The sequence below is a fragment of the Penicillium verrucosum genome, assembly GCF_028828655.1.
Source record: "Penicillium verrucosum strain IBT 35672 chromosome Unknown utg000001l_segment0_segment0, whole genome shotgun sequence".
NCBI lineage: Eukaryota > Fungi > Ascomycota > Eurotiomycetes > Eurotiales > Aspergillaceae > Penicillium > Penicillium verrucosum.
Window position 1 is genome coordinate 3,870,016 of NW_026643210.1, and position 23,148 is coordinate 3,893,163.

Sequence of the window (23,148 nt, forward strand, 5' to 3'; positions counted from 1 at the left end):
TTGTGTGATATATCATACTTGGATGTGTTCTGGAATTGCATGTAATCTCGCCTACATAGGGCACAACTTGTAGGAAATTAACAGAGTTTTCATTTTGACTCCATGATATTTTCAAGAAACAACCTGATGCACTTGATAACTACTTGATGACAGTGAGCTAACCCGATATGGTAAGGGATGGGGGATTTCCGTGGACGCTGATTGGTCCTTCCGAACTATACCAGCAGTGAATATACTTGAAGGGCACTTAATCCAAATATATAAAGCGAACCATTGCGTCTGGTTGAAATGGATGATAGATCAATCAAACTTCTTTGCTTTCTTCATTGCCCAAATCTTTATCTTCAAACACCTTCACCCAATATGTCCAACAATCAACAAGTCCTCCGCTCTGAGGTTGTTCTCGAGAAGTATGGCAAGACCCTTAGTGGAAAGACAGGTAAGTCCAGATTCCTATAATCTATAAAACTTCATACTGCTGATAAAACATCTTCCCTTCATAGTGCTTATCACCGGCATTTCCGACGACTCCATTGCAGGCGAACTCGCACTTCAACTTTCCACCACCGATCCCAAGCTACTCATCCTGAGTGCCCGTGCCGAATCAAGGGTGAGCAGAATTAGAGAAAAGATCAAGTCAACCAAGCCAGACGTGGAGACCCGCTTCCTCAACTTGGATCTGAGTGACTTGAGCGCCGTGCGAGATGCAGTCGGAGACCTGAAAGATGTGTCTCACATCGACCACCTTGTCTGCGTCGCCGGTGTAATGTTCCCGCCTTACAGCAAGACAAAAGATGGGCTCGAGAGCCAGCTGGGAGTCAATTACCTGGCGAACTTCTTGCTTGTGAAGTTGCTTCTACCGAAGATCCGTGCTGCGGGACCCGATTCGTCTGTGGTTATCATGGCATCGTCTATGGTTAGACAAGGGAAGATGCACTTCGATGACTTCAACTTCAGTGTTAGTTTGATTCGATTCGGGGTTTTGTTTAACGGCGCTGACATTCCGCTGCCTTGTAGGATGGCCAAACATACGACCCTATGGTTGCATATGGTCAGTCGAACGCTGCGAGGGTTATGTTTGTCAAGAGACTGGGTGAGAAGTTGAAGAACGAGAATATTCGGGTTTTCAGTATTGACCCTGGTGGTATGACTTTGTTCTTCCCCCAATTGAAAGGATATAGTTGACGAACATATAGCTGTTCAAACTGGTCTGCAACGACACTGCCCTCCGGAATTTTTGGACCAGGTCGCCGAATGGAAAAAGGCCGGAGGTATATGCGGCCCTCTTGTTTGTTCTCGTTTCCGACTAACTAGCCTCTTTAGCCATGGTTGACATGGATGGAAAGCCAATCGAGATTCCCTCGTGGACTACTACCTCAGAAGGAGCCGCTACCGTCATCACAGGAATGGTCGACCCTACCATCGCAGGTAAGTTGAACACATTGCCAAGCCCGTACCTCTAGTCCCCTTTTACTAATGATGTCTGTATTCAGAGCACAACGGCTCATACCTCAGCCAGAATGCAGTCTCAGACCACGAATTGCACACCCATATCAACGACGAAGGCAACTGGGCCAAACTTTGGGAGCTAAGCGAGAGCCTGACCCACGAGAAGTTTTCGCTATAAGGGAATTGAAGTTGAGAAGAGTTCGATCTATTTATTATATATAGGTTGAAATATCACTCGACCTCGAACACGATAGGCTTCTCCCCTCGCTGTCTCCTCCAGTAATTGGAAGATTTGACTATGTCAGGACAATCTGTTGCCATCCATCTCCATTTCCTGATAATCGCCTCCGAGAACTCATAAGCGAATGGATCCCAAGCTTCGCCCCAAACGCGAAGCCCGACTTCTTGCGACGGAGCACAAGTTCCATAAAAGTCAACGCATAGTTCATCTTCGTCAATTACATCTACTCTGATCAAAAGAGCCTCCCGTAGAGATAACATTGGAATTAAATCAATCCAGGGGTGGTGGATAATCTTTCTTTGTTTCTGGGATGGAAACAGGCTTGCTGGGAGATGTACCGCCGACATCAATGGTCCGGCGAGGTTGAATTGCGACGCGATGTCTTCATTGAGAAGATCAAATGTGAGGCCCATCAGATTGGCATTGATTGATATAGCGCGAAATACATTGAACTGGGCGTCGCAAACAGTGGGATTGCGTGAGAGGACCGGGTTCTCAATCGTATGCAGGGCTTTTCCATAAAGCTTGTTCATAAACGCATCGCACTCAGAAGATTTGAAGTAAGATAGATATTCTTCATTTTGGTTGAGAGGCAACGATAATTGAGTAACTTGATGGCTTGTTGCTTCTTCTGTAGATGTGCTTCTTTTTGGGATGTTTGAATCATCGACATAGACAATCCATTTCCTATCTGGCGTTTTGTGTTGGGTTTTAGACTCTAACGCCTTTCTCTTTCCTGTATACAATGTTAGTCTGAACAGTTGATAGTTGAAAGGCCAGATTTGGCGGAATAGAGTGCCACCTACTGCTCGCACGTTGATTGAGGCGATTTTGGAGTCGTCTTCGAGTCGCGGGATCCAAAATGTCTCTCGGATTACTTGACGTTGTTGGCTCGAGAGCTGGCTGGTGATCAAATTGAGCAGTCATCTTAAAAAGCTGTAGTCGAGGAAACGAAGTGGTAAGACGTGAGAAAGTTTGGACGGGAGGTGGTCCAATGCCAAGTTCGGAGTTAGCGCTAGCTCCGAATAAGAGCAACAGCCATGCTCCAACATATCAACTAGTTATTTCAGAGCTGATCTACCCATCTTGACTTTTCCATCGAGCGAAATCACACATATGGATACAATTTTAATTATCTTACTAACCCTCTGCGCAACTCGGAAACTCGTCCGATGACCTCTTCACCCCTTCATCTTCATGACGTAGCTCAGTGGCTAAACACCTTAAGAGTGATAGTCTCCAATGTATTCTAGATGGCGAATGTCTAAGGAAATTGTTATCTTGCATTCTATGGGATCCTCGGCTTTCGTCTCATTTATTGTGGGATAGAATATGACACTTGCCTCCAAACTCCGGCAAATACTTCACTGTGGCCGTAAGAAAGATTCAGGTCCTCCACCAATAAGCGGGCCACGCACATATACTGGGGATGTCAATGAAGAGGATGAATCCTATGGCACTTTGAGTGAGGTCGCTGCTCCGGGTCCGGTTGAGCCTACAACTGAAGAAGAAGAAGCGCGGCACAAATCACTCGATAAGAATATCTCTGAGGCACATTCGCAGCCTCAGCTCGGCAATAATTGAATGGTTTGAAAATAAGTACCTAGTCCCATTGCCCTTCGTATTCCTTGTTTATGACATCAGTCATGTTACTAACATCCCGAAGCACAACTGCACGAAGTGCACCAGCAGGCGACCTTTGGGGAAATAAGTAACAGTCTTTCCAGACACCAAAAGCTCCAAAGATACCCTGTTTGACCTTAAATACTGCATACGTACAGAATACTACCCGGCTTTGATCAGGCGTTGCGAAGAAATTTGAGTTGAGGCTCTGTGCACGGTTGTCTATGCATGTCCCCACTAGTTTAATTATGAGCTTAACTATACTCTTAATTGCCACTTTCCGCATTGTAGGACTTGCATTTATATGCAGAATAATAAATCCAATGCATACCAAAGATCAAATACTGCCTGCCAACCGTTGTACCGTGGTCCCATGACCGATAATGTATACACATGGCTTTGAGACGGAGCGTGCACTTACCTGATAATACTCGAGTGAACTCTCTTTTTGAAGCAGCTGGTTTGAGACCCTTCGATAGAATTGAAAGATGATAGCAAATATCGTATCATGCAATTGATTATTTCGACTAAATATTTCTATTTTGTCCAGACAGAGGCATCATACCCATCCATCAAGGATGTATAATCCGGACCGGCTGCAGCCCATCCTTTAATGCCCCCCGAGAGAACTAAACTCTTGACCTCTGTGTCCTGTTGATCTTCGAGGTAATCCGCAAACCATCCCGATGCACGAGTACCTCGGCCGGCAGATGACCCTAAATACAAATAAGTATTGGGGTTTCAAAAAGTTGCTATCATATTCTTTAGGTAAGGCTCACCACAATACCAAATCACATATTTCACACTGCTGTTCGATACCAGAGAATATAATGTTGGGATCGTGGGGTATAAACTCTGAGCTGGCAAGTTCAATGACCCTTGGATAGTTCCTCCCTTTTGGCACATCAGCGCATGAAAATGTCACTTTTTGTTCAGAACTGTCCATACCTCATAGTCTGTGCGACGCAAGTCAACAAGTAGAAAGTCTTTGCCTGCTTGTTTACCCTCTCGGATCCATTGCAATAGCTCTTCTCGTGATATGGAAGGTGCTGTACCCCTTGGTGCGGGATATGCAGCATGCCATGGAAGCTCGGCTGACATGGTGGTTAAGACAAATGCTGAAATTAAGAATTGAGAGATTCGACACTTCTTAGACTGTTGTTCTGCAGGTAGATTCCCCCGCCTGGAAGGAATGTCACTCCTGCATTCTGATTGGTTGAGATCTTTTTGGCTGCCAAACGGGAGGTGGACCCTTGGAATTCCATAGTTTGATTCTTCAGCCAATCAGCGCCCGCCAGTGACATATCATCACCGTTTTGTCTGGGCGAGAATATATAAAATATGCTCTGCTGTCCGGACGTGTAGTGAATTCCAACAATTGTCTGCTCAACAAGTCACTAGTTGAGCAATTTGTGTTGTTCACTATGGCATCAATACGCCCACAGTCAAGTTTACATACATCCAGTCCTCCCAGTGACCAGACAAAAGCATGCGACATTGAAAAGCAAAATGAAGACTCTTCTCCAGATCAGCCATCGAAGAAACGGTCAATGTTCTCAAGTCTAGGTCTTCTTGACCGATTTTTGGCAGTATGGATTTTTCTTGCTATGGCAATTGGAATCATTCTGGGAAACTTTGTCCCAAGCACAGGTCCTGCCCTACAAAGGGGAAAATTTGTAGGAGTCTCCGTTCCAATCGGTACGTGAAAACAACTCTCAACACTCTTTTTGTCTTTACTGACTGAATATTCCAGCTGTGGGTCTTCTCGTCATGATGTACCCTATCCTGTGCAAGATTCGGTTCGAATCCCTGCATCATGTTTTCCGAGCAAAGGATATTTGGATCCAGATGGCCTTCAGTATTCTTCTGAATTGGATTATCGCCCCTTTCCTTATGGTTCGTAACCCCAGCACTCACATGGCACGGAGTATATCACTAACTTGGTTTCATTAGCTGGCCTTGGCTTGGGCGTTTTTGCCCGACGAGCCAGAATTGCGACAGGGACTGATCATTGTTGGATTGGCACGGTGCATTGCTATGGTAGGTCTAAACCACTCACTAACTGGTTCTTGGAAACGAGATTATGCTAACTCCTAGCTTCTATCAGGTCCTAGTTTGGACAGGGCTAGCTGGAGGTGATAACGAATATTGTGCCATCCTCGTCGCTCTCAACTCGGTCCTGCAGATGGTTCTTTTCGCTCCAATGGGGGTATTCTTTATCAGCGTCATCAGTGGCGATCCAGTCACTTTCGAATATTCAACAGCCGCCAAGAGTGTTGCGGTTTTTCTCGGAATACCTCTCGGGGCCGCAATCCTCACGCGTTTCGTACTCCGACGAATTTCTGCGAAGTGGTACGATGAAACTTTTCTCAAATGGCTTAGCCCATGGTCTCTCATCGGCCTGCTGTTTACAATCCTTGTGTTATTCGCCTCGCAAGGTCGCCATGTGGTCCACCAAATCGTCTCTGTGGTCCGAGTCGCCGCACCGCTCATCGTTTATTTCCTGGTCATCTTCTTTGCAACCCTCCTTGTCGCATACAAATTGGGTTTCGGCTATAAGCTGGCCACTGTGCAGAGCTTTACTGCTGCCAGCAACAATTTTGAATTAGCAATTGCTGTTGCAGTGGCGATGTTTGGCGCAGATAGCAACCAGGCTCTTGCTGCGACTGTTGGGCCTCTCATAGAGGTTCCTGTGTTGTTGGGTTTGGTATATGCTGTCAAATTTATAGCTAGACGAGCTGGGTGGAATGACTAGGACAAAAATGTAGACTACCTAATATATAGATACTATCAATACTAATTATTGGAAGAAACAGCCCGTATAGGGCTGTTTAATCAGTGACATGCCACTTTCATTTCATTGGACGACACCAACTTCCCCCTCCGCTTCTTTCTCCACCTTCTATTCACCCTAATATCATAATGTTCCCAACCTTGGGAGGTTGAATATCTTCAACTTCATCTCTCTACCACAGGTGTTAGCTGGTACAAAGACCTTTTGTTACTCCAGTCCAACTTTGACTATGCCTCGCACAAAAACCAAGACCAAGGTCGGTTACCTATGGCTCGTCGCATGTTTTTATTCTTTTTGATTTCATCCTACTCATACTCTACTCGTGTAGAGCGAAGATCTCGCCCGCATTCGTAATAATCAACGGCGCTCAAGGGCAAAACGACTAGACTATATTCGGGATTTAGAGGAAAAAGCAAAGAAATACGACGAGTTAATTTCATCAACACCTCCCTCATCGTTATCGACATTTGATGAATTGCAGTCCGAAAATGCCTGGATGAGAGGGTTACTGGCTACCTTAGGCTTCAACTTCGACTCTGTGGATGCACCTCCCGATAGCATTCACGACAGCGAACCCAACATGGCTTCAGCGGTAGGGTCACCAGATTCAACAATCATGGTCTTCAGTTTCTGACTATTTCAAGATCACGGGCTCGGTTGTTACTGGCGAGGAGACTCACCAATCTATGGAAAATCCAACTCCCTTGTCATTCTGGGAGCAATGGGACTCTTCGGGTCTATCGCCTGACATGGGACTTGATTTTAATATTCCTTTACTATTGAACGAGGACAATGATTTGTCCAATTTGGATGTTCTGGCAGAACCGACAGAACCTGATCTTGAGTCTAGCCCGTATCAAAGGACCCAGACGTCCACAGAGACAAGCGCTCCGGGCAACATGAATACAACTCTGTGCTCTTTAGCATGTCAATGGGTGATCCAATGCAATACCAAAGGCGTGGAATTGGATGTCTTGTACTTCCGGATGGAGAGTGGTTTCAAACAAGGCAATAGTCCGCTGGAGGGATGCAGGGTGGATAATCAAGTCCTTCTTAAGGTGTTGACGGAAATATCTTGAGATCGGTCGGTTCAATTTCAACTAACCCTACTGCTTGACCGCATAAATTTGAAACGAGCCTGTATGAATGTCAGTATTGGTTCAACAATCGAAAAGCCTCGACTCACCAGCCCATTCATTGAAGTCACACTCCAGCAAGTCTTCCTCAGTGTCATTCTTTTCTTGTGCTCCTCCACAGCAACCGGATGGTTCCGACCGGTCGTTTGTCTCTCCAGAATCCATCTGACCCTGAACCAAATCTTTGTAAATGTTGATGTCACTGTGGGTATCAACAATCACGATATCTAAGGGAATATGGATGGTTAGCAAAACGCACAAAGCACAATCACACCTCAGTAAATACTTTTGAATCCTGCCTCGGGGAGGTACTTCTCATACTCATGGACCTGGCTCGCCCCTGCGATGCATCCCACGTAGAAAGATAGACTGTTGACCACTTTTGGGGGAGTTCCCTTCGAGTCAGGATATCACTGATGGCAAGACGGCCTCCGGGTCCCAGCAAGCGGAACATCTCGTTGAACGCAAGATGCTTATCAGCTGTAGGAACGAGATTCACTACGCAGTTGCTGATAATGCAGTCGGCGGTGGCGTCTGCCAGAGGGATAGACGTGATCGAAGCTTCGATGAAGGACGCGTTGAAACCACCCGCTTTCTGCGCATTTTGCGAGCGAGCTCAAGCATGCTCTGTGCCAATTTGTCTTAGCGGGGGGTGTTATCTCAAGTCGTTGATAGAAGGGAGATTCTCACCTTCGTCATGTCCACACCAATGGCTTTCCCTTTCGGGCCGACTTTTTTGGCTGCCAGCAGGACGTCGATGCCACCGCCACTCCCGAGATCAATCACTGTTTCGCCCTAGAACAAAATGTTAGGCAGGCACAAGATAGATAGGATCGGTCGTCGTCAACACACCTCTCGCAAGTTAGCTAGGGCCAAGGGATTCCCACAGCTCACTCCAAGGTTTGCAGCCCGGGGAATTGACCTGAGGTCTGCAGAGTCGTAGCCAAATGCTTGGGCAATATTCTTCTCGGCTTCCTTCTGCTCGTTGGTGGAAGATCGATCGGCCAATTCACCATAACGATCTTGGATATGATGGTATATTGGGGTTGGGTCCATATTGTGACTCTGGTTGATTAAAATGATAACTGGAAAAGAAGTAGCTCCAGAAGGTAAATGGGCGCAGGCTTTATGTTCGAATATCTAGTGCCGTGAGCATTCGCGCAGATGTAATAGCATGTCACCACATTCGGATGAACGCTCCAATCATTACGCCCTAACAATCAAAGATAATAAGGCAAGATCTTGGGGGTATGTGATTGGCTCTCACTATCTTTGGCATGTCACTGCATTCGATGGATCAGTCGGTGTGAAAATGCTGCTGTCAGTCCCAAGGTCGTAACCTTGGATTGAGAAGCCAATGTGCAAAAGATGAAGAGGCGCAGACCCGCTGTTTACCCCCAGCCCCTTGGGACCGTCGCCCCCTTAGGTACTCGATGCCGGTCAATTACCCTGTGAGTCTCTATAACGCGGGTTTGGCGAAGGAAAGACCCGAAGGAAAGACACTGAGAGGTGTAGTTGTAAGATGCAAGCTCCCCGGTTTGTGCTGTGTGTCAAAAGTCCCCTGGCAACTGCGGACACGAAGTTCTTTGAGTGGCGATGCGAGGCATATGGTTTTGGAAGGAAGAATCAGTTCGGTGTTGGAGACTCCTAGGTATTTGAGGAATTGAAAGTCGGGTGAGTTGTCTTTCTCGATTCAGTCGCGGAGAGTTATTTGTCAATTTCATCCGCACGCAGACTCAAAAGAGAATGGGCATTATGGAAGCAAACGGGAGGACTTTCGAAGTCGTATATGAATCAATCGCAGACAAGAGAGGCATTTGCGACAAATGAGGGAATGACTCTCTGTCAAGATGTTGCCGACCTCCAAGTTCCATGTGGCAATTCACAGGTTGGGTGTGACAATGCATGTAACGGAGAATTGAAGACTCGGGGAGGGTACCGCAATGGGGATATCGTGGAAGCTATAAAAAGGTGTAATGTGGCTGGGCGAGTGGTGTAGGCGAGAAGCTATATGACTCTCTGTAAAGTCGTTGGTGTCAGTCAAGCAACCAAGAAAGAGAAGGAACACGGTGAGGTATTGACGGGTTGTTCCTAGCCAGTTTGAGATTGATAGGTGGTCTAGATGGGTTGGAGATAGAAATTGAGGGTTAGTATAAAATAAAATACATCCTAGGTTGGGGGAATCGAACTCTGGACAGTTAAGTTGGTATGTCCTAATTAGGAAATGGTCCTATATAGGTCACTTTAAAGAAGTGCTGTTACCTCCAAACCCACCCTGGCTAGCCTAGTGGACTGGCTCGTGGAAGTCTACCGTGTGAATGCTGAGTAGTATATACCTATATTGCTAGTTCCGAGGTGTGGGCTTTATGACCCCGGGGCTAGTTCATAAGGTCGCTATGCACTCTTAAGGTTGAGCAATGGTTGACTTAGCACTGTCACACCCTTAGGGTAAATGGCCGGTACTGCGGTTCGAAGGGGGTTGGCGGTCCCAACGGACGGAGAGCGGTTTGTGGGTTTGGGGGCCCTCTTTTTTTTTCTTCTTCTTCTTATTTCTTTCGATGTTGAGATACCGATATTATATTACATACTACTCTCCTTTCTAAATGATTGTTTTGATATATGAATATGTGCGCTTGATCGTGTACGCAGGTGTATGGCGGCCGGATGCGGTTATGTATGGTACTGGTGCCTGAAAGTTTCGGCAGACACCTAAATTAAATCTGGCAGAAAATAAAAATACCTGAATTACCATAACACATCCCTTAGTAAGCAAAGTACTTGAATTCTTCAATTCCTTAGGTTGATAAGATCAACACCTTAAAAGATGGGCATCAAATGTGACGTTATTCACATCCATACAAATCCCATGATTCCCGAATTTCAGGCATTGAATCCTTCCCGCTACCCAATCTTACACGCTTGCTCTAGCCGCGATTCGAAGCTCCCCTCGACTATAAATAGCTTCACTATCGTAAGACAAGGCGATATGACCGGTCGGAGGGGGCTTCATCAGCTAGTAGGCGATGGGCGATGGAGCTTCATTTACAATACACTGTATAGAGCGGTATAAAAAAGCGGTAAGGAATCAGGCATATTCAGGCACCAATACCATTACAAACCTCATCCGACTCCTGGCCGCCATACACCTGCATAATCGTGGAAGTCTTAAGTTGTAAGTAATTGTTAGGATCATGGCACATGACCTTGTTTGTCAGAACTGTCACATGTCAATAACCAGATAGTCTCCTCTCCTCTCTCTTCTTCTTTTCCCCTTCTCATCAACCACATTGATCAACCATCAGCAGTTAGCCTCAATACAATTGCATTGCTGATCTCTTCTCTTCTCCTGACTCGCTGTCAGTAATTGACTGATTAAGCATTAAGTAGGAAACTTAAGAGGCATAGAACTGAATAGAGATAGGGTGTATGTGGTGGCATTGAATAGTAAAGTAGTTCCTCTTCTATTGATTGGGGCCGGTTAATATCAACATTGATATAATCAACATAGAAAGAAAGAAGAAGAAAAAAAAAAGAGGAGGGCCCCCAAACCCATAAAACCTCCTTCGTTGGGACCGCCAACCCCCTTCGAACTTGGCCCCACCTAGGGGTGTGGCGGTACTTCCATCTACTCAATGATCAACCTTAAGAGTGCATAGCGACTCTATACTAGCCCCGGGGTCATGAAGCCCAGAACAGTAAAGGTATATACTACTCAGTATCACACGGTAGACTTCCGAGCGCCATCCACTAAGTAACGGGGGAGGGTTTGGAGGTAATAGCACTTCTTTAAAGTGACCTATATAGGACCATTTCCTAATTAGGAAATACCAATTTAACTGTCTAGAGTTCGATTCCCCCTACCCAGGATGGATTTTATTTTTATACTACTTTACTATCCAATGCCACACACACCCTATCAATGGGCTTCTCCCCTATGGGCGACTAAATATGCCACCGGCACATAACTCTGTCATTGGTTATTACCTCACTGCCTTTTCATCACGGCCTGTATGGCTTACCTATAGCAGACTACCCTAAAGATTCACCCACCCCTAAACTAGCGGCCAAGAGATCCAATTTTCTTCAAATTCAATTCATTTTTAATTCAGATTCAATTCAGATTCACTTCAGATTCACTTCAAATTTAATTTACTTTAAAAGTCTCTATGCCCATTTTAGAAGGCATTAATTTTATCAAGCTTATAATCTAGGTATTCAGACATTCAGACATCTTTTAAGCATCGGTAAGCTTCAATCAATAACTAGTAGTTACAACATACAACATTAGTTAGTTAGTTTTTGTAAAGTTAGAGTAGATCCAAATGCAATATAACATGAACCAATGAGAGAGTTATGTGCCGGAGGCATACTCAGTCGCCCGTAACCCCCCAAAGGCTTGATCGGTCAATTATTTACAACTTAGACTTCCACGACCAAGCGCACATATTCATATATCAAAACAATCATTTAGAAGGGAGAATGTTTTTTTTTTTTTTTTTTTCTTTTTTGCAACTAAATTATTACAAGGGTAGATTACTCCGTACAAACATTGAAATCCCTACGCGGCCTAATGGTCAACAGAAATACCTCTAGTTAGTTGACGTGGTCCGTCGTCAGACTTTCCAACCAGCCGAAGGTCTTTCTGCGGCCTGACACCACAGAGCCATCCGCAGAAATACCTTTAGAGGGACAGCGGTCTAAGAACATAGGGAAGGGAAGGTCGATGTCGAGTCTGTCATATATCCGACCCCAGACCACTGGCTTGAATTTGACCCGGTTGTCTGTGACTACGCCCTCACATGAGACGGACTGCAATGTGAGATATTGGACCGCAGCACGTGAACGTGCTATTCTCTGCTGAAGTTTTGGCGCCTGTTCGCAACTCTCTTGGTAGTTGCGAAGCAAGATGTCAATCCCAGAAAGCTCCTCGCTGATCGTCGTGGGCAGGGCAGATATCCCTCGCGCGGCCCCATTCATCAACAGTGGGACCGTTCGAGCAGCAACCAAAATGAGTGCTGCGGCGTAGAGGTATTCAACCATCTCATACTTAGCAGGCTCCTTTTTCATGATGGCATAGGATGCATTGAGGGTCTTGACAATTTCTTGGGCGGCAATCAAGCATTTGACTGCACTGTAATAGACAAGGCCGAGGAAAGGAGACGCATGTATCGAATCAAGGTCCGCCCCAGTGAGATGGGGGCTCGTTTCACAAGCGCATTTTTGGGAAAGTCGCAGGCTCAGAATGAAGAAAGGCCGGTATTGACGAAGTCGGAAATAGATATATCGCACATGAGACAGGATGCACATGCGGATAGCAACAGGGCTTTTCTGCCTGTCAGAGCCGATGCCTGTCCATTCCAGGCGTTTAGGTAGACCGTCCTTCCAGTTCGAGAGTTTTTCATTGAGTTCCTGGAAGCCAGACAGGTCCACACTGGAAAGCCATTTGATCGGGCATTCCATGCGAGTCACACGTAGATCATTCTCAACGGTGATCAAGTCGTCAGTGTATTTGAAGAGAGAAGCATAGGCAACAAGAAAGGAAGATGGCGCCACGACTTGACCGCTATATTCTCCCATGTTATCAGTGATATGCGACTGCATCGGCATGGGTGAGCTGTAAAAGCTGTCGAGGGATTGGTCCACAACGCCAAGCTGGAGAGTGAGAGACAGTTTCTTCGTCCAGAGACACTGCCATACCAACCGAACCTGCTCCAACGATTCTTCGTCTACGGCGAGACATCCACCACGCATAGTTTGCATCCGAAGAGACTGCGCTCTGCCGATAGCCATAGATAAGATATCCCAGGCCATTTTCAGGTGCCCGACCATATGGAGATAGTGGACTTGGAGGATTTGGCGATGGAACCATTGAAACGAAGGTCGGGTTGTGGGGGCATCACCCATGTTGGATAGAGCTGCATCGTACCATTTGTGGCCTTCCCAGAGACCGTTATCATCAGTCAGGTGGCAGGCAATTGCAATGCAAAGCCCGAAAGTTGGGTCAATGACTGTGAGTCCGACCCTCCCATTGCTCACGGCCAGGGTGAATTCGACTTTGAGTTGTTCGAGATTGAGGATGGGCAGGATAGGAGCCTCATCCGCAATGAAGATTTTCCAAAGTTTCTCTGCGGCATTGGGGTCATCAGCATGCTTAAGAGACGTGCCGAGGATGCTGTAAGCGTTCAATGACTGAGTTCCAGAAGCAGCACGCTTGGAAGCCGGGGCAGCCATGTTGTCAGACTGGCTGCTGTTAGAGTTCGACGACTGGGTTCCAGAAGCAGCAGGGTTGGAAGCCGGGGCAGCCACGTTGTCAGACTGGCTGCTGTTAGAGTTCGACGACTGGGTTCCAGAAGCAGCACGCTTGGAAGCCGGGGCAGCCATGTTGTCAGACCGGCCGCCAGAAGCAGGACGTTTCTTGGACGCCGGCTCCATGGAAGGCGACGCAGTGTCGTTGGATTGCGACGACTGACTACCAGAAGTAACACGCCTCTTGGGGCGGATGAAGGGATTGGACGACGGCATGGTGTCGTCAGTCAAATCAATGGGTCTCACAGGTGGTGTTGGTGTAGATGAAGAACGAGAGGGGAAAAGAGGAGGATGAGTTGTTGTTGAAGAAGAAGAGGGGAAAAGAGGAGGATGAGAAGAAGAAGATGGGAAAAGAGGAGGATGAAAAGAAGAAGAGGGGAAAAGAGGAGGATGAGTTTTTGTTGTTGTTGTTGTTATTGTTGAGGGTGTTTCTTGCGTGTGTGAGGAAGGCACGCGTGGAGAGGTAGGCTTGGGTGGCACCTTCCTTGTTGAGATCGGAGTTTCTGCTTTGACACCTGGACTACCGGTGCTGACATTGGCAATCTCTCCATCTGGGTCTAAAAGTTCTGCAAACTTCCTACGATTTGAAGGACTCAGCTTCGAGTCGGTCCCTATGGCTGTAAGAAGCTGAGTGCAGAGGACACCTCTACGTGGGTCTTTCTCGTCCAAGCCATAGGAATCAAGATCAAATATGATCCTTTTTAGGCGCTGGAGGAACAGGTGGTTGTGATCGGATGTTGGAGCCGCCGATGCACTTGACAAGCACTCTTCAACACATATGATACGCTCTTGCATCTTCTTTTCCTCGGGGCTCATCAATGGGCCATATAAGAAGTTTTCAAAGCGGCTAAGAAGAGCACGGGAGCATCTGCCACCCTTTTCCAGCTTGACTGTTGCATTTTGCATGAGATCATCTTCTTCACGCCACTCATCATTCAATGATGCGGCACTCGATCCAGCAATTTTGGGTTCAGTGGTTGGGCGTTCAGTCTTAGCTTTCATGAGTAGCTTGACGATGTTGCGCAAAGGCCCTGCTGCAAGATTGCGACCTTTCATTCTCTGGACGTTGATTTCGGTAGTCAAGTTGCACCGGAGCTCCATTTCATCATGAGGCAGAGTGGGAGATATGCTACGCAGTGGAGGAGCCGGTCTACTTCCACTGGGCATACCGGTGCCAAATGGTGTGTTTTGACCCTGTTCTAACGCAGATTGCTTAGCGGCACCTCCAGAGCCAAGTTCGGATATCTTTTGCCGTTTCGCAGGAGGCCGATGGGGTATCTGCGTCTGCTGAGCATGGCTGAAATCATGTTGGATGGTTGATCCAACCACATCATTGACATGCTCGGTCCGTTCAGAAGGACTATGTGTAGCTCTTGGTCTTTTGTCACCCGTTGTGGGTAAAGCAGAGGCATTATTGAACATTGGCTCTGAAAATGGAGCACCAGTCTTCTTGGTGATTCCGTCCTCGGCACTTTTATTCTGGGTACTAAATGATATAAAATCAGTCATTTCCACTCGACCAAACTCATATCACGGATAGACATACACTGGTAAGGCCGCAGAAGGATATCTGCATTCTGCTTCGAGGCCCACGCTTTGACAGGACTGGCAGGCTATGTAAATAGTCAGTCATCAATGCACTCGCAATCCTCCTTGCCCTATCAAGTCATGGGGTACTTACCTGGTCTACTGCGATCACAGCGCCTATGCCTTGCCTTGCATCTCACACAAGGAAATCCCAACTGGTGGGTGGACTGTGCTGGATAAGTCGTTGACGATGGAGCCGATGGTGGCTGCAAAATGTGAGCGCCATTGGCCATTGGCGTTTGATCAGCCATTGCCAGGTTCAGTTCACTGAATCGATTTAATGAAGAAGTGCATCTATGAAGGTAACAGTATTAGTGTCCGTTGCTCGGACTTGGGATGATTACGGGCGACTATTCATGCCACTCTTGACTTAGTTATTACCCGGTTCTTGCCAAGTAGGTGTTGGGTTACTTGGCAAGCGCAGGGGGGTTGGGTTACTTGGCAAGAACCGGGTATTGTAATTTTCGAGATTAGTCATCTAAAGACCATTCCAAGGTTTGAATGCCTGATTTTGCAGTATATTTGTGCTTGGATTCTGCCTTATTCTAGACTTGCATGAATTAAAATAAATACATGAATTATGACAGAGGGTTCAATAAGCGAAGTATCTAAGTTCAAAAACACAGAGCTATTCCTACTATACAAATCCCCGTATATACGTATTTCTCGGTGTTGAATCTTTTTACTAGTATACAAACTTGTACTAGTTATTGTGGGAAGTGTTGGTAGGGCGGTCAACGCCTACCACTTGACCTACCCTCTAGTAGAAATATATATTCATCGCCTTATTCGTTAGGCCGTAAGATTTTGTTTATATACGACGACGAATACTAAGCCGGAACCGGAACCGGAGCCGGAGCCTTTATAATATATAAGGGCTAATATTAAAGCCGAAAGAGTAGTAGTAATTTCATTTTTATAAGGTTCAAGATCAATAGAAGGGCGCCCCGGCTATACAAATAGAGAGAAATTAATTAACTAGTATATGCTTCGAGAAGGCGGTGTTGAAAGCGGACAGGCAGTATAAACCAATAATAATTAAGTCAAAGGTGGCATGAATCTGCTAAGTGTCACGATCGACAATTCTCACATGCTATCACATGTCAAGATCGTTCTTTGTTTGCTTTCTTTCTTTGTTTGATGGAGTGCTACTATGCCTAATTGGGCATGCCTACTAAGCCTATTTGGGAAAGGGTCTGATGTTTGCAGAGATCCAGCTTCCCCCTGGTGTTGGTGCGCCCCACCAGATACCCATTTCTCACCAGATACCCAAATTCCAATTTTATGTATCTTTTGTATGACTTGCCCATACAAAAGGTACCTAGACACCCTGTAAACATAACATGCATTTTCTCAGCACTCGAACTAGCTAAAGTAATAGAAAGTGTACGAATATATATTAAAAGTCTAGCTTAATTAGTTGAATGGTAGTAATTATAAATTCTTAGTATCTAATATAAAATTTTAAAATGACACTTTATGAAAGCCATATGGTAGACATAACTACTTTCTTTATTTTAGTATACTTAATATTGGTTACCAAAGTTTAGTTAAATAATATAGACTTCTTTTACACTATATATATCTTCTTGTATCTTCCCTTACTAGTTCGAGTGCTGAGAAAATGCATGTTATGCCTACGGGGTGTCTAGGTACCTTTTGTATGGGCAAGTCATACAAAAGATACATAAAATTGGAATTTGGGTATCTGGTGAGAAATGGGTATCTGGTGGGGCGCACCAACAACCGGAAGGTTGTTGGGCGCCTGGCACGGCTATAAGAATCCCTCTAGATCTCTCTCTACACTTCTTCTTCTTTTCTCCCCATCTTTGCTTTTCTCGTTTAATGCACTCTTTCATTCAAAGACCTGGCTGGTAACACTAAGTGTGAGATGGTTGAATACCTCTACGCTGCAGCACTGATTTTGGTTGCTGCCCGAACGGTCCCACTTTTGATGAATGGTACCGCGCGAGGTATATCTGCCAATACCATTACGGCAGGGTCGCCCAAATGAGCACGATAAATGTGAGGTGCTCGAATATCTCTACGCTGCTGCCCTCATCCTGGTCGCTGCCTGGACAGCCCCGCGCTTGATGAACGGTAACGTGCGAGGTATATCTGCCGCTACCGTCTTGTCGAGGTCGCTCACTACGATGAGCGAGGAGCTTACAAGAATTGACATCCTGCTGCGCAACTTCCAAGAGAGTTGCGAACAAGCATCAAAGCTTAAAGAGCGAACAGCCATTTCACGTGAGGTGATCGACTACATGAGATCCCAGTCCGTGTCATGCGAGGGCATAGTCGCCCGTAATAGTTATGGTTCGCGGTGAACTATTTCTATACTATACACTTTATAGATTCAATTCAATTCAGATTCAGTTCAGATTCAGTTCAGATTCAGTTCAGATTCAATTCAGATTCAGTTCAGATTCAGTTAGTAAGATATTAAGATAGTAAGAAATCAAGAGTCAAGACTTAACACTTAGGAGTATAAAGAGTCCGGTGTTAAAAATTAATATCGTATTTGTTAAACAATCTCCTATAACTACTAACTACTACTATGTTGCATACAGGCAATGCCGGTAATAACTAGCCCTATGATACCCATCTAAAAGTACAGAAGTAAAAAACGTGCGCTTAGAAGGTTTTATTTTTCGAATCATCAGTTCACTCAGGTACTTTAAGACGAAAAAGAATGACTGAGCTGTGGCGAATACCACAAGTATTGGGTTATTTGTACAAAATAGCCAGATGAGGTCAATTTGGGTAGCAAAACAGATTGTAATTACAGATCAAGCAGACAATCAACACATTAAGATGTCCATGGAGAACAAAGACTACATATATTGTACAATGATGGGGCACCTGAGCACATCATGGGTGGATCTGCCATCATCCAACTGACGGTCAAAGATATATCAAATACATACAGAAGTATACCCCTTGCAGGATGTATAGGAGGGACAGCTAAATCCTGCGAACAGAACTAGAGACAGGAGTATGCTAAGATAATGCGACAAGCGTCAGATGCATTACTGCGTCGGTATCACGATATCCCTCAATATAAGAGAATCCCCCGGTATGTAATGGTTCCCGCCAGCGGACCACGGGAATCGGGACAGTTGAACATATAATGCTCGTCCAAAATAAATCATCTGGACTGTGTTTTTTCCGCTTCGTCCACCGATCGCTCGACTTCTTTCTCTGTCCATCGATGGAACAATTTGCGTGCGTCGGAGAGATTGGCCTCCTTGGGCAGCCCGTTGTGAACTGACTGGACGTGGAGAACTGGAACATCAAACTCGTAGACATCCTTCCAAGATTTGTTTCCGGGTTCCATGATGTCCGCTTCGACATATTCAAAGGAGCGCCGTTTCTGGAGCTGAAGCACAGTGTTTTTGGCAGTATCGCACAGGCCACAGCCTGCGCGTGTAAACAGCGTCAGGCGGGCTGGACTGAGAAGGGCACGCGTAGGAAACATGGAGAAACAATATCAATTATACAAGAAATGAATTCAACCACAGGGGTTTTCAATATGACAGGTGCCGCGACGCGAATGCGGTCAGAGAGTTCTCCGCGATGGAACATTCGAGCTCCCCCGCTAAACCCTGTTAGGCAACCTGCGCCATTCCCTCCAGAACACTTTACAGTCTTCTCTTTCGACTCAGTCCTGCCAATTCTCTCATAATATCTGTCTTGCTATACATCATGGCAGGCAAGTGCGTCCACAAAGCGTGTGGAAAGACCTTCACCGACCCGGAAGAAGACTGCGTGTATCATCCGGGTCCCCCAGTGTTCCACGAGGGGCAGAAAGGTAAGTACCTTGGTGTTCAAGCTATTCCAGATTCGTATCCCTTGAGTCCACCAAGGGTTCACAGGGGACCATTGCGGCAGCGCAATGTGACGCCTGATCGTGTTTCTAGCTTCCGCTACGTTTCTACCCCGCGGCACTGCTAACTTCTCAGGCTGGAAATGCTGCAAGCCCCGCGTCTTGACCTTTGAGGAATTCCTCGCCATCCCGCCGTGCACAACCGGGAAGCATTCCACCGTCGACGACACCCCCGTCCCCAAGCCCAAGGCTGAGGAAGTCATTGCTCCTCCTACACCGGCTGAGCAGAAGAAGTCTGAGCGGCTGCCCGTCTCCGCTACCCCGACTATCGCAACTTCAGCGCCGCCTGAGAAGCCAGTCATCGAGGAGCCTGAGTCTGATGACCCTGATGTGGAGATTCCGGCTAACGCAACGTGCCGTCGGAGGGGTTGCGGCGCGTCCTATACCGGGTCTACTGCTCGCGATGAGGAGAAGTGCGTCCACCACCCGGGCCAACCGGTCTTCCACGAGGGCAGCAAGGGGTGGTCCTGCTGCAAACGCCGGGTGCTCGAGTTCGATGAGTTTTTGAAGATCCCCGGCTGCACAGAGAAGACGAGGCACATGTTTGTTGGCAAGGCCAAGCCCGCGGGCGAAGAGAAGGTGGACACAGTCAGGTGCGTATAAGCCAAGACAGGCGGACCAGCTCTGCTATTTTGTTTGAGAAACGACAAGCTGATATACGTTGGCATTCTACAGAAACGATTTCTACCAGACTCCCACCGCCGTCAACGTCTCCCTCTACCTTAAGAAGATTGACAAGCAACGGGCCAAGGTTGAGTTTGCTGCCAACTCGATTATCTTTGACCTTCCTACCACGGACAACAAGCGCTATCAGGATACATATACTCTCTTTGCGCCAATTGACGCGGAGAAGTCAACTTTCCGCGTGCTAGGCACCAAGCTAGATTTGAGCTTGATCAAGGCTGACGGTACTAGCTGGCCGGTATTGCGCAGTGATGACAAGTGGACTGGACAGCGCATCCAGATTGGCAATGCAGGACATGCTTGATTGGGGACATGTATCTAAAAAAAAGTCTACACGATAGAAAATTTCAACGGTTATGACGATGATGACAATTGAGATATTCGCTCCAGCAGTACTCCGTATACGTAGCAGGTGTTCAACCATGACACACATACATAGCCTGAGAGGTGCTCAGCATGCCGACATCAACGATATATATCTTGGCAAGAACAACCCGAACATTATAGGTTTGATCTTATATAAAGATACGGCATCGCAAGAGCTCATAAACCTAGCGAGGCATACGAAGCTCTTTTTAAGACGACTTGTATGTACACAACGTACATTTACACCGCGTGCCAATTACCAGTTGAAGATCGTGAGATATCCAACGCTACGGTCGTTGCAACCTCTGATCAAATTTGAGAAGATCAGAGCAAGCAGAGACAACTCAGATCACATAAAAGTGACTGAAAAAAATGGTATGTGACGCCCTCTCCACAGCTAGCACCCATGGGGCTTCCCGAAGGATACCCTAGCATAGCCATAAAGTGATTGGGAAAAAGAGAGACGCCTTTGCTCTCCAGGGCCGGGAACGGAAGAAAACCCATGATGGTCGAAACCATAGGATAACCCTCAGCAAGCCACATTGTGGAGCCCCGTTGAAATTTACATTAAGTTATGTAAACCTCTACTGATGATGGAGAGAAAAGAAAAAAGAGTAAAGGCGCGGGCGAGGAGATCCTATTTATGCATTTGGAAGTCGATATACGCTAGTGCTGATTGGGTCTCGGTGTAAGTATTTTTCCATTTTGTTGACTAATATTGGATTTTATGACTAATTTCTCCTTTTTTTTGTTGAGGGATTTTCTCAGATTGGGTAAGTAGGGCTAATCTCAGGGCTTCATAAGTGCATGTGACTCCAGACCCTCTTTAATTTTCAATGTCTTTCATGTGATCGTCCCGTGACTTGCCCTACAATACAAAGTACAACAAGTAGGTACACATTCGAGATACTCGAGTACTACTAGTTCCCTGCCAAACTGCAATTGAAACGAGCAATACGACATTAAGAAATCTTTCTACAGTTATCCAATAGGTTCACATCTCAAACAAATGAAAATATATACATCCATGTACCACTAGTAGTAGTTGGTAGTGGAAAAGTCCCTTTTGTCCTCTAAGTACCCTGGGCCCCAGCAAATAATCACATCTTCCAATCACGGGTCGGGAGCACGAGACCTCCTCCCCTCGCTGTCTCAATTAACCTCCCCGCCATCCATAGCGTCTTCAAATTCTTCGCCCCTGAATCTTTTGTACCTTCGCCATAATACAGAATCCGCCTTTCCACCTTGTGCTCTGTTCCTTTCCAAAATTTTATCTCTATTTCGCACATTGCGCTAGCCGCCTAGACTTGTGCAATTGCCTAAATCTTGGTATCAGGACATTGTCACTATATAGAGGCGGTGCCTCTCAAGCAGTTGTGGACTAATTTAATAGTACACGATTTGTCCCGATACCCAAACCAACTCGCGCCCATACCCCTTTTTCCACCTCCGCTCCACTCAACTCCAGCATGGGCTCGACAGAGACTCAGGCGACCGCGCCAGAATTTCGATACATTCCCCTATTATACAACCATGCCGACTCTCAAGCATCTGCTCTCAGGCTAATCCTGACCCTCAATCCCGACTGGGAAGGTCCTGGCAACAACATTGAGTTCGTGCGATTCACCGACGGCATCACCAACACCGTGTGTCTCTCTTTCTTTTCCCAGTGCCGTTTCCCACGGGACCAGCAATAGGGTTATCAGAATCCAATTGCGACTAACAGATTCCTAGCTCCTGAAAATTATCAACCTGAGACCGGGCCTGACGGAGGAACAAATAGACAATGAGGCAGTACTGATGAGGGCGTACGGAAATGGCACAGAGATCCTCATAGATCGCGAAAGTACGAGCATAATCCCCCCGACGGATAACCTTCGTCAAAACCCCCACTTCTCAACCCACAAAACAGCCCCTCCGCGCCTCCTTTGCCCATTGCGACATATGCTGAAGTAGATCAATTATTCTTAGGAGAAACCAAGTCCCACGCACTTTTGGCCAGTCGCGGCCTAGCCCCGCCCCTCCTCGCTCGATTCAAAAACGGCCTGCTCTACCGCTTCATCCGAGGCCGACCCTGCGGCCACCAGGATCTAGTTTCCCCGCCCATCTGGCGTGGTGTCGCCCGCCGCCTGGCGCAGTGGCACGCCGGCCTACCTAGTAGCGGAGCCGCGCCTATCGAGGATGTCTTCTCTGTGACCAAGATTGTGGACATCCAGGACGATGAGATCACCGTAATCCAGCCTCGGCGCGCGGGCCCGTCTATGTGGGCTGTGCTGCAGAAGTGGGTGTTGGCTTTACCAGTCACCACCCCCGAGCAGCGCGCTCGTCGGTTGAGTCTGCAGGCAGAGCTGCAGTGGGCCCTGGAACTTCTGGATGATGGGAAGGGAATAGGTGAAGACGGGGTATGTGTCTCCCGGTCCCGGTCTGCTGGAAACGGACGTTGCGTTGTTGGATATATGGCTAACCGCTGGGTTTATAGCTCGTCTTCTCGCACTGCGATCTCCTCTGTGCCAATGTCATTGTCCTCCCGAGCGAGAATGGTGTTACAACCGAAGACAGTATCGCGCCTGTCAACTTCATCGATTATGAATATGCGGTCCCTGCGCCCGCGGCCTTCGATATCTCCAACCACCTTGCTGAGTGGGGTGGCTACGATTGCGATTATAACATGATGCCGACAAAGTCTGTGCGCCGTCAGTTCCTTACTGATTATACGAAGAGCTACTGTGAACAACGCGGTCTTGACGCTTCATACGAAGCTGAGATTGTCGACCGGCTGTACGAAGATGTTGACCGCTTCCGTGGCATCCCCGGTCTCTACTGGTGAGTTCAGCGAACAAATTGACAAAATGAAAAAGCGTAATGGGCGTATCATGCTAAAAATATCTCCTAGGGGTGTTTGGGCACTCATCCAAGCGCAAATCTCCCAGATTGATTTCGACTACGCCAGCTACGCTGAGACCCGTCTCGGCGAGTACTACGCGTGGAAGCGCGAGGTAGACGGAAGCCGCAAACAAGCTGGCGAGGAGATGCCGTTGCGCGAGTCCCGCTGGGCGTCGGAGGCGTAAAGCCA

At 46.9% G+C, this 23,148-nt stretch overlaps 10 protein-coding genes across 10 annotated transcripts; 5 read left to right on the forward strand and 5 right to left on the reverse strand.

Annotated features, from left to right (window-relative positions):
* Positions 1 to 363: 363 nt before the first annotated feature.
* N7516_001444 (uncharacterized protein) lies at positions 364 to 1,627 on the forward strand (the record flags this gene model as incomplete). The annotated part of the gene is made up of 6 exons (XM_057214166.1): positions 364 to 439; positions 504 to 958; positions 1,018 to 1,144; positions 1,197 to 1,271; positions 1,324 to 1,428; positions 1,494 to 1,627. The coding sequence occupies 6 exons, from the start codon at positions 364 to 366 to the stop codon at positions 1,625 to 1,627; spliced, it is 972 nt and encodes a 323-aa protein (XP_057076049.1).
* Positions 1,628 to 1,680: 53 nt separating this feature from the next.
* On the reverse strand, positions 1,681 to 2,617 carry N7516_001445 (bZIP transcription factor; the record flags this gene model as incomplete). Its single annotated transcript, XM_057214167.1, has 2 exons — positions 1,681 to 2,426; positions 2,497 to 2,617. 2 exons carry the CDS (start codon positions 2,615 to 2,617, stop codon positions 1,681 to 1,683), a joined length of 867 nt encoding a protein of 288 aa, XP_057076050.1.
* Positions 2,618 to 3,022: 405 nt separating this feature from the next.
* Positions 3,023 to 3,274, forward strand: N7516_001446 (uncharacterized protein; the record flags this gene model as incomplete). The annotated part of the gene is made up of 1 exon (XM_057214168.1): positions 3,023 to 3,274. The coding sequence occupies one exon, from the start codon at positions 3,023 to 3,025 to the stop codon at positions 3,272 to 3,274; it is 252 nt and encodes an 83-aa protein (XP_057076051.1).
* Positions 3,275 to 3,850: 576 nt separating this feature from the next.
* On the reverse strand, positions 3,851 to 4,414 carry N7516_001447 (putative arsenate reductase (Arc2); the record flags this gene model as incomplete). The annotated part of the gene is made up of 3 exons (XM_057214169.1): positions 3,851 to 4,029; positions 4,093 to 4,207; positions 4,262 to 4,414. The coding sequence occupies 3 exons, from the start codon at positions 4,412 to 4,414 to the stop codon at positions 3,851 to 3,853; spliced, it is 447 nt and encodes a 148-aa protein (XP_057076052.1).
* Positions 4,415 to 4,737: 323 nt separating this feature from the next.
* N7516_001448 (arsenic resistance protein) lies at positions 4,738 to 6,068 on the forward strand (the record flags this gene model as incomplete). Its single annotated transcript, XM_057214170.1, has 4 exons — positions 4,738 to 5,011; positions 5,067 to 5,209; positions 5,267 to 5,353; positions 5,421 to 6,068. The coding sequence occupies 4 exons, from the start codon at positions 4,738 to 4,740 to the stop codon at positions 6,066 to 6,068; spliced, it is 1,152 nt and encodes a 383-aa protein (XP_057076053.1).
* Positions 6,069 to 7,213: 1,145 nt separating this feature from the next.
* Positions 7,214 to 8,299, reverse strand: N7516_001449 (uncharacterized protein; the record flags this gene model as incomplete). The annotated part of the gene is made up of 5 exons (XM_057214171.1): positions 7,214 to 7,245; positions 7,294 to 7,470; positions 7,565 to 7,838; positions 7,934 to 8,038; positions 8,096 to 8,299. The coding sequence occupies 5 exons, from the start codon at positions 8,297 to 8,299 to the stop codon at positions 7,214 to 7,216; spliced, it is 792 nt and encodes a 263-aa protein (XP_057076054.1).
* Positions 8,300 to 11,836: 3,537 nt separating this feature from the next.
* Positions 11,837 to 15,387, reverse strand: N7516_001450 (transcription factor domain-containing protein; the record flags this gene model as incomplete). Its single annotated transcript, XM_057214172.1, has 3 exons — positions 11,837 to 15,035; positions 15,096 to 15,162; positions 15,231 to 15,387. The coding sequence occupies 3 exons, from the start codon at positions 15,385 to 15,387 to the stop codon at positions 11,837 to 11,839; spliced, it is 3,423 nt and encodes a 1,140-aa protein (XP_057076055.1).
* Positions 15,388 to 18,287: 2,900 nt separating this feature from the next.
* N7516_001451 (glutaredoxin family protein) lies at positions 18,288 to 18,617 on the reverse strand (the record flags this gene model as incomplete). Its single annotated transcript, XM_057214173.1, has 1 exon — positions 18,288 to 18,617. The coding sequence occupies one exon, from the start codon at positions 18,615 to 18,617 to the stop codon at positions 18,288 to 18,290; it is 330 nt and encodes a 109-aa protein (XP_057076056.1).
* Positions 18,618 to 18,844: 227 nt separating this feature from the next.
* N7516_001452 (cysteine and histidine-rich domain-containing protein) lies at positions 18,845 to 20,013 on the forward strand (the record flags this gene model as incomplete). Its single annotated transcript, XM_057214174.1, has 3 exons — positions 18,845 to 18,950; positions 19,102 to 19,618; positions 19,701 to 20,013. The coding sequence occupies 3 exons, from the start codon at positions 18,845 to 18,847 to the stop codon at positions 20,011 to 20,013; spliced, it is 936 nt and encodes a 311-aa protein (XP_057076057.1).
* A 1,531-nt stretch (positions 20,014 to 21,544) lies between these two features.
* N7516_001453 (putative ethanolamine kinase) lies at positions 21,545 to 23,143 on the forward strand (the record flags this gene model as incomplete). Its single annotated transcript, XM_057214175.1, has 5 exons — positions 21,545 to 21,721; positions 21,810 to 21,921; positions 22,047 to 22,477; positions 22,555 to 22,898; positions 22,969 to 23,143. 5 exons carry the CDS (start codon positions 21,545 to 21,547, stop codon positions 23,141 to 23,143), a joined length of 1,239 nt encoding a protein of 412 aa, XP_057076058.1.
* Positions 23,144 to 23,148: the final 5 nt, after the last annotated feature.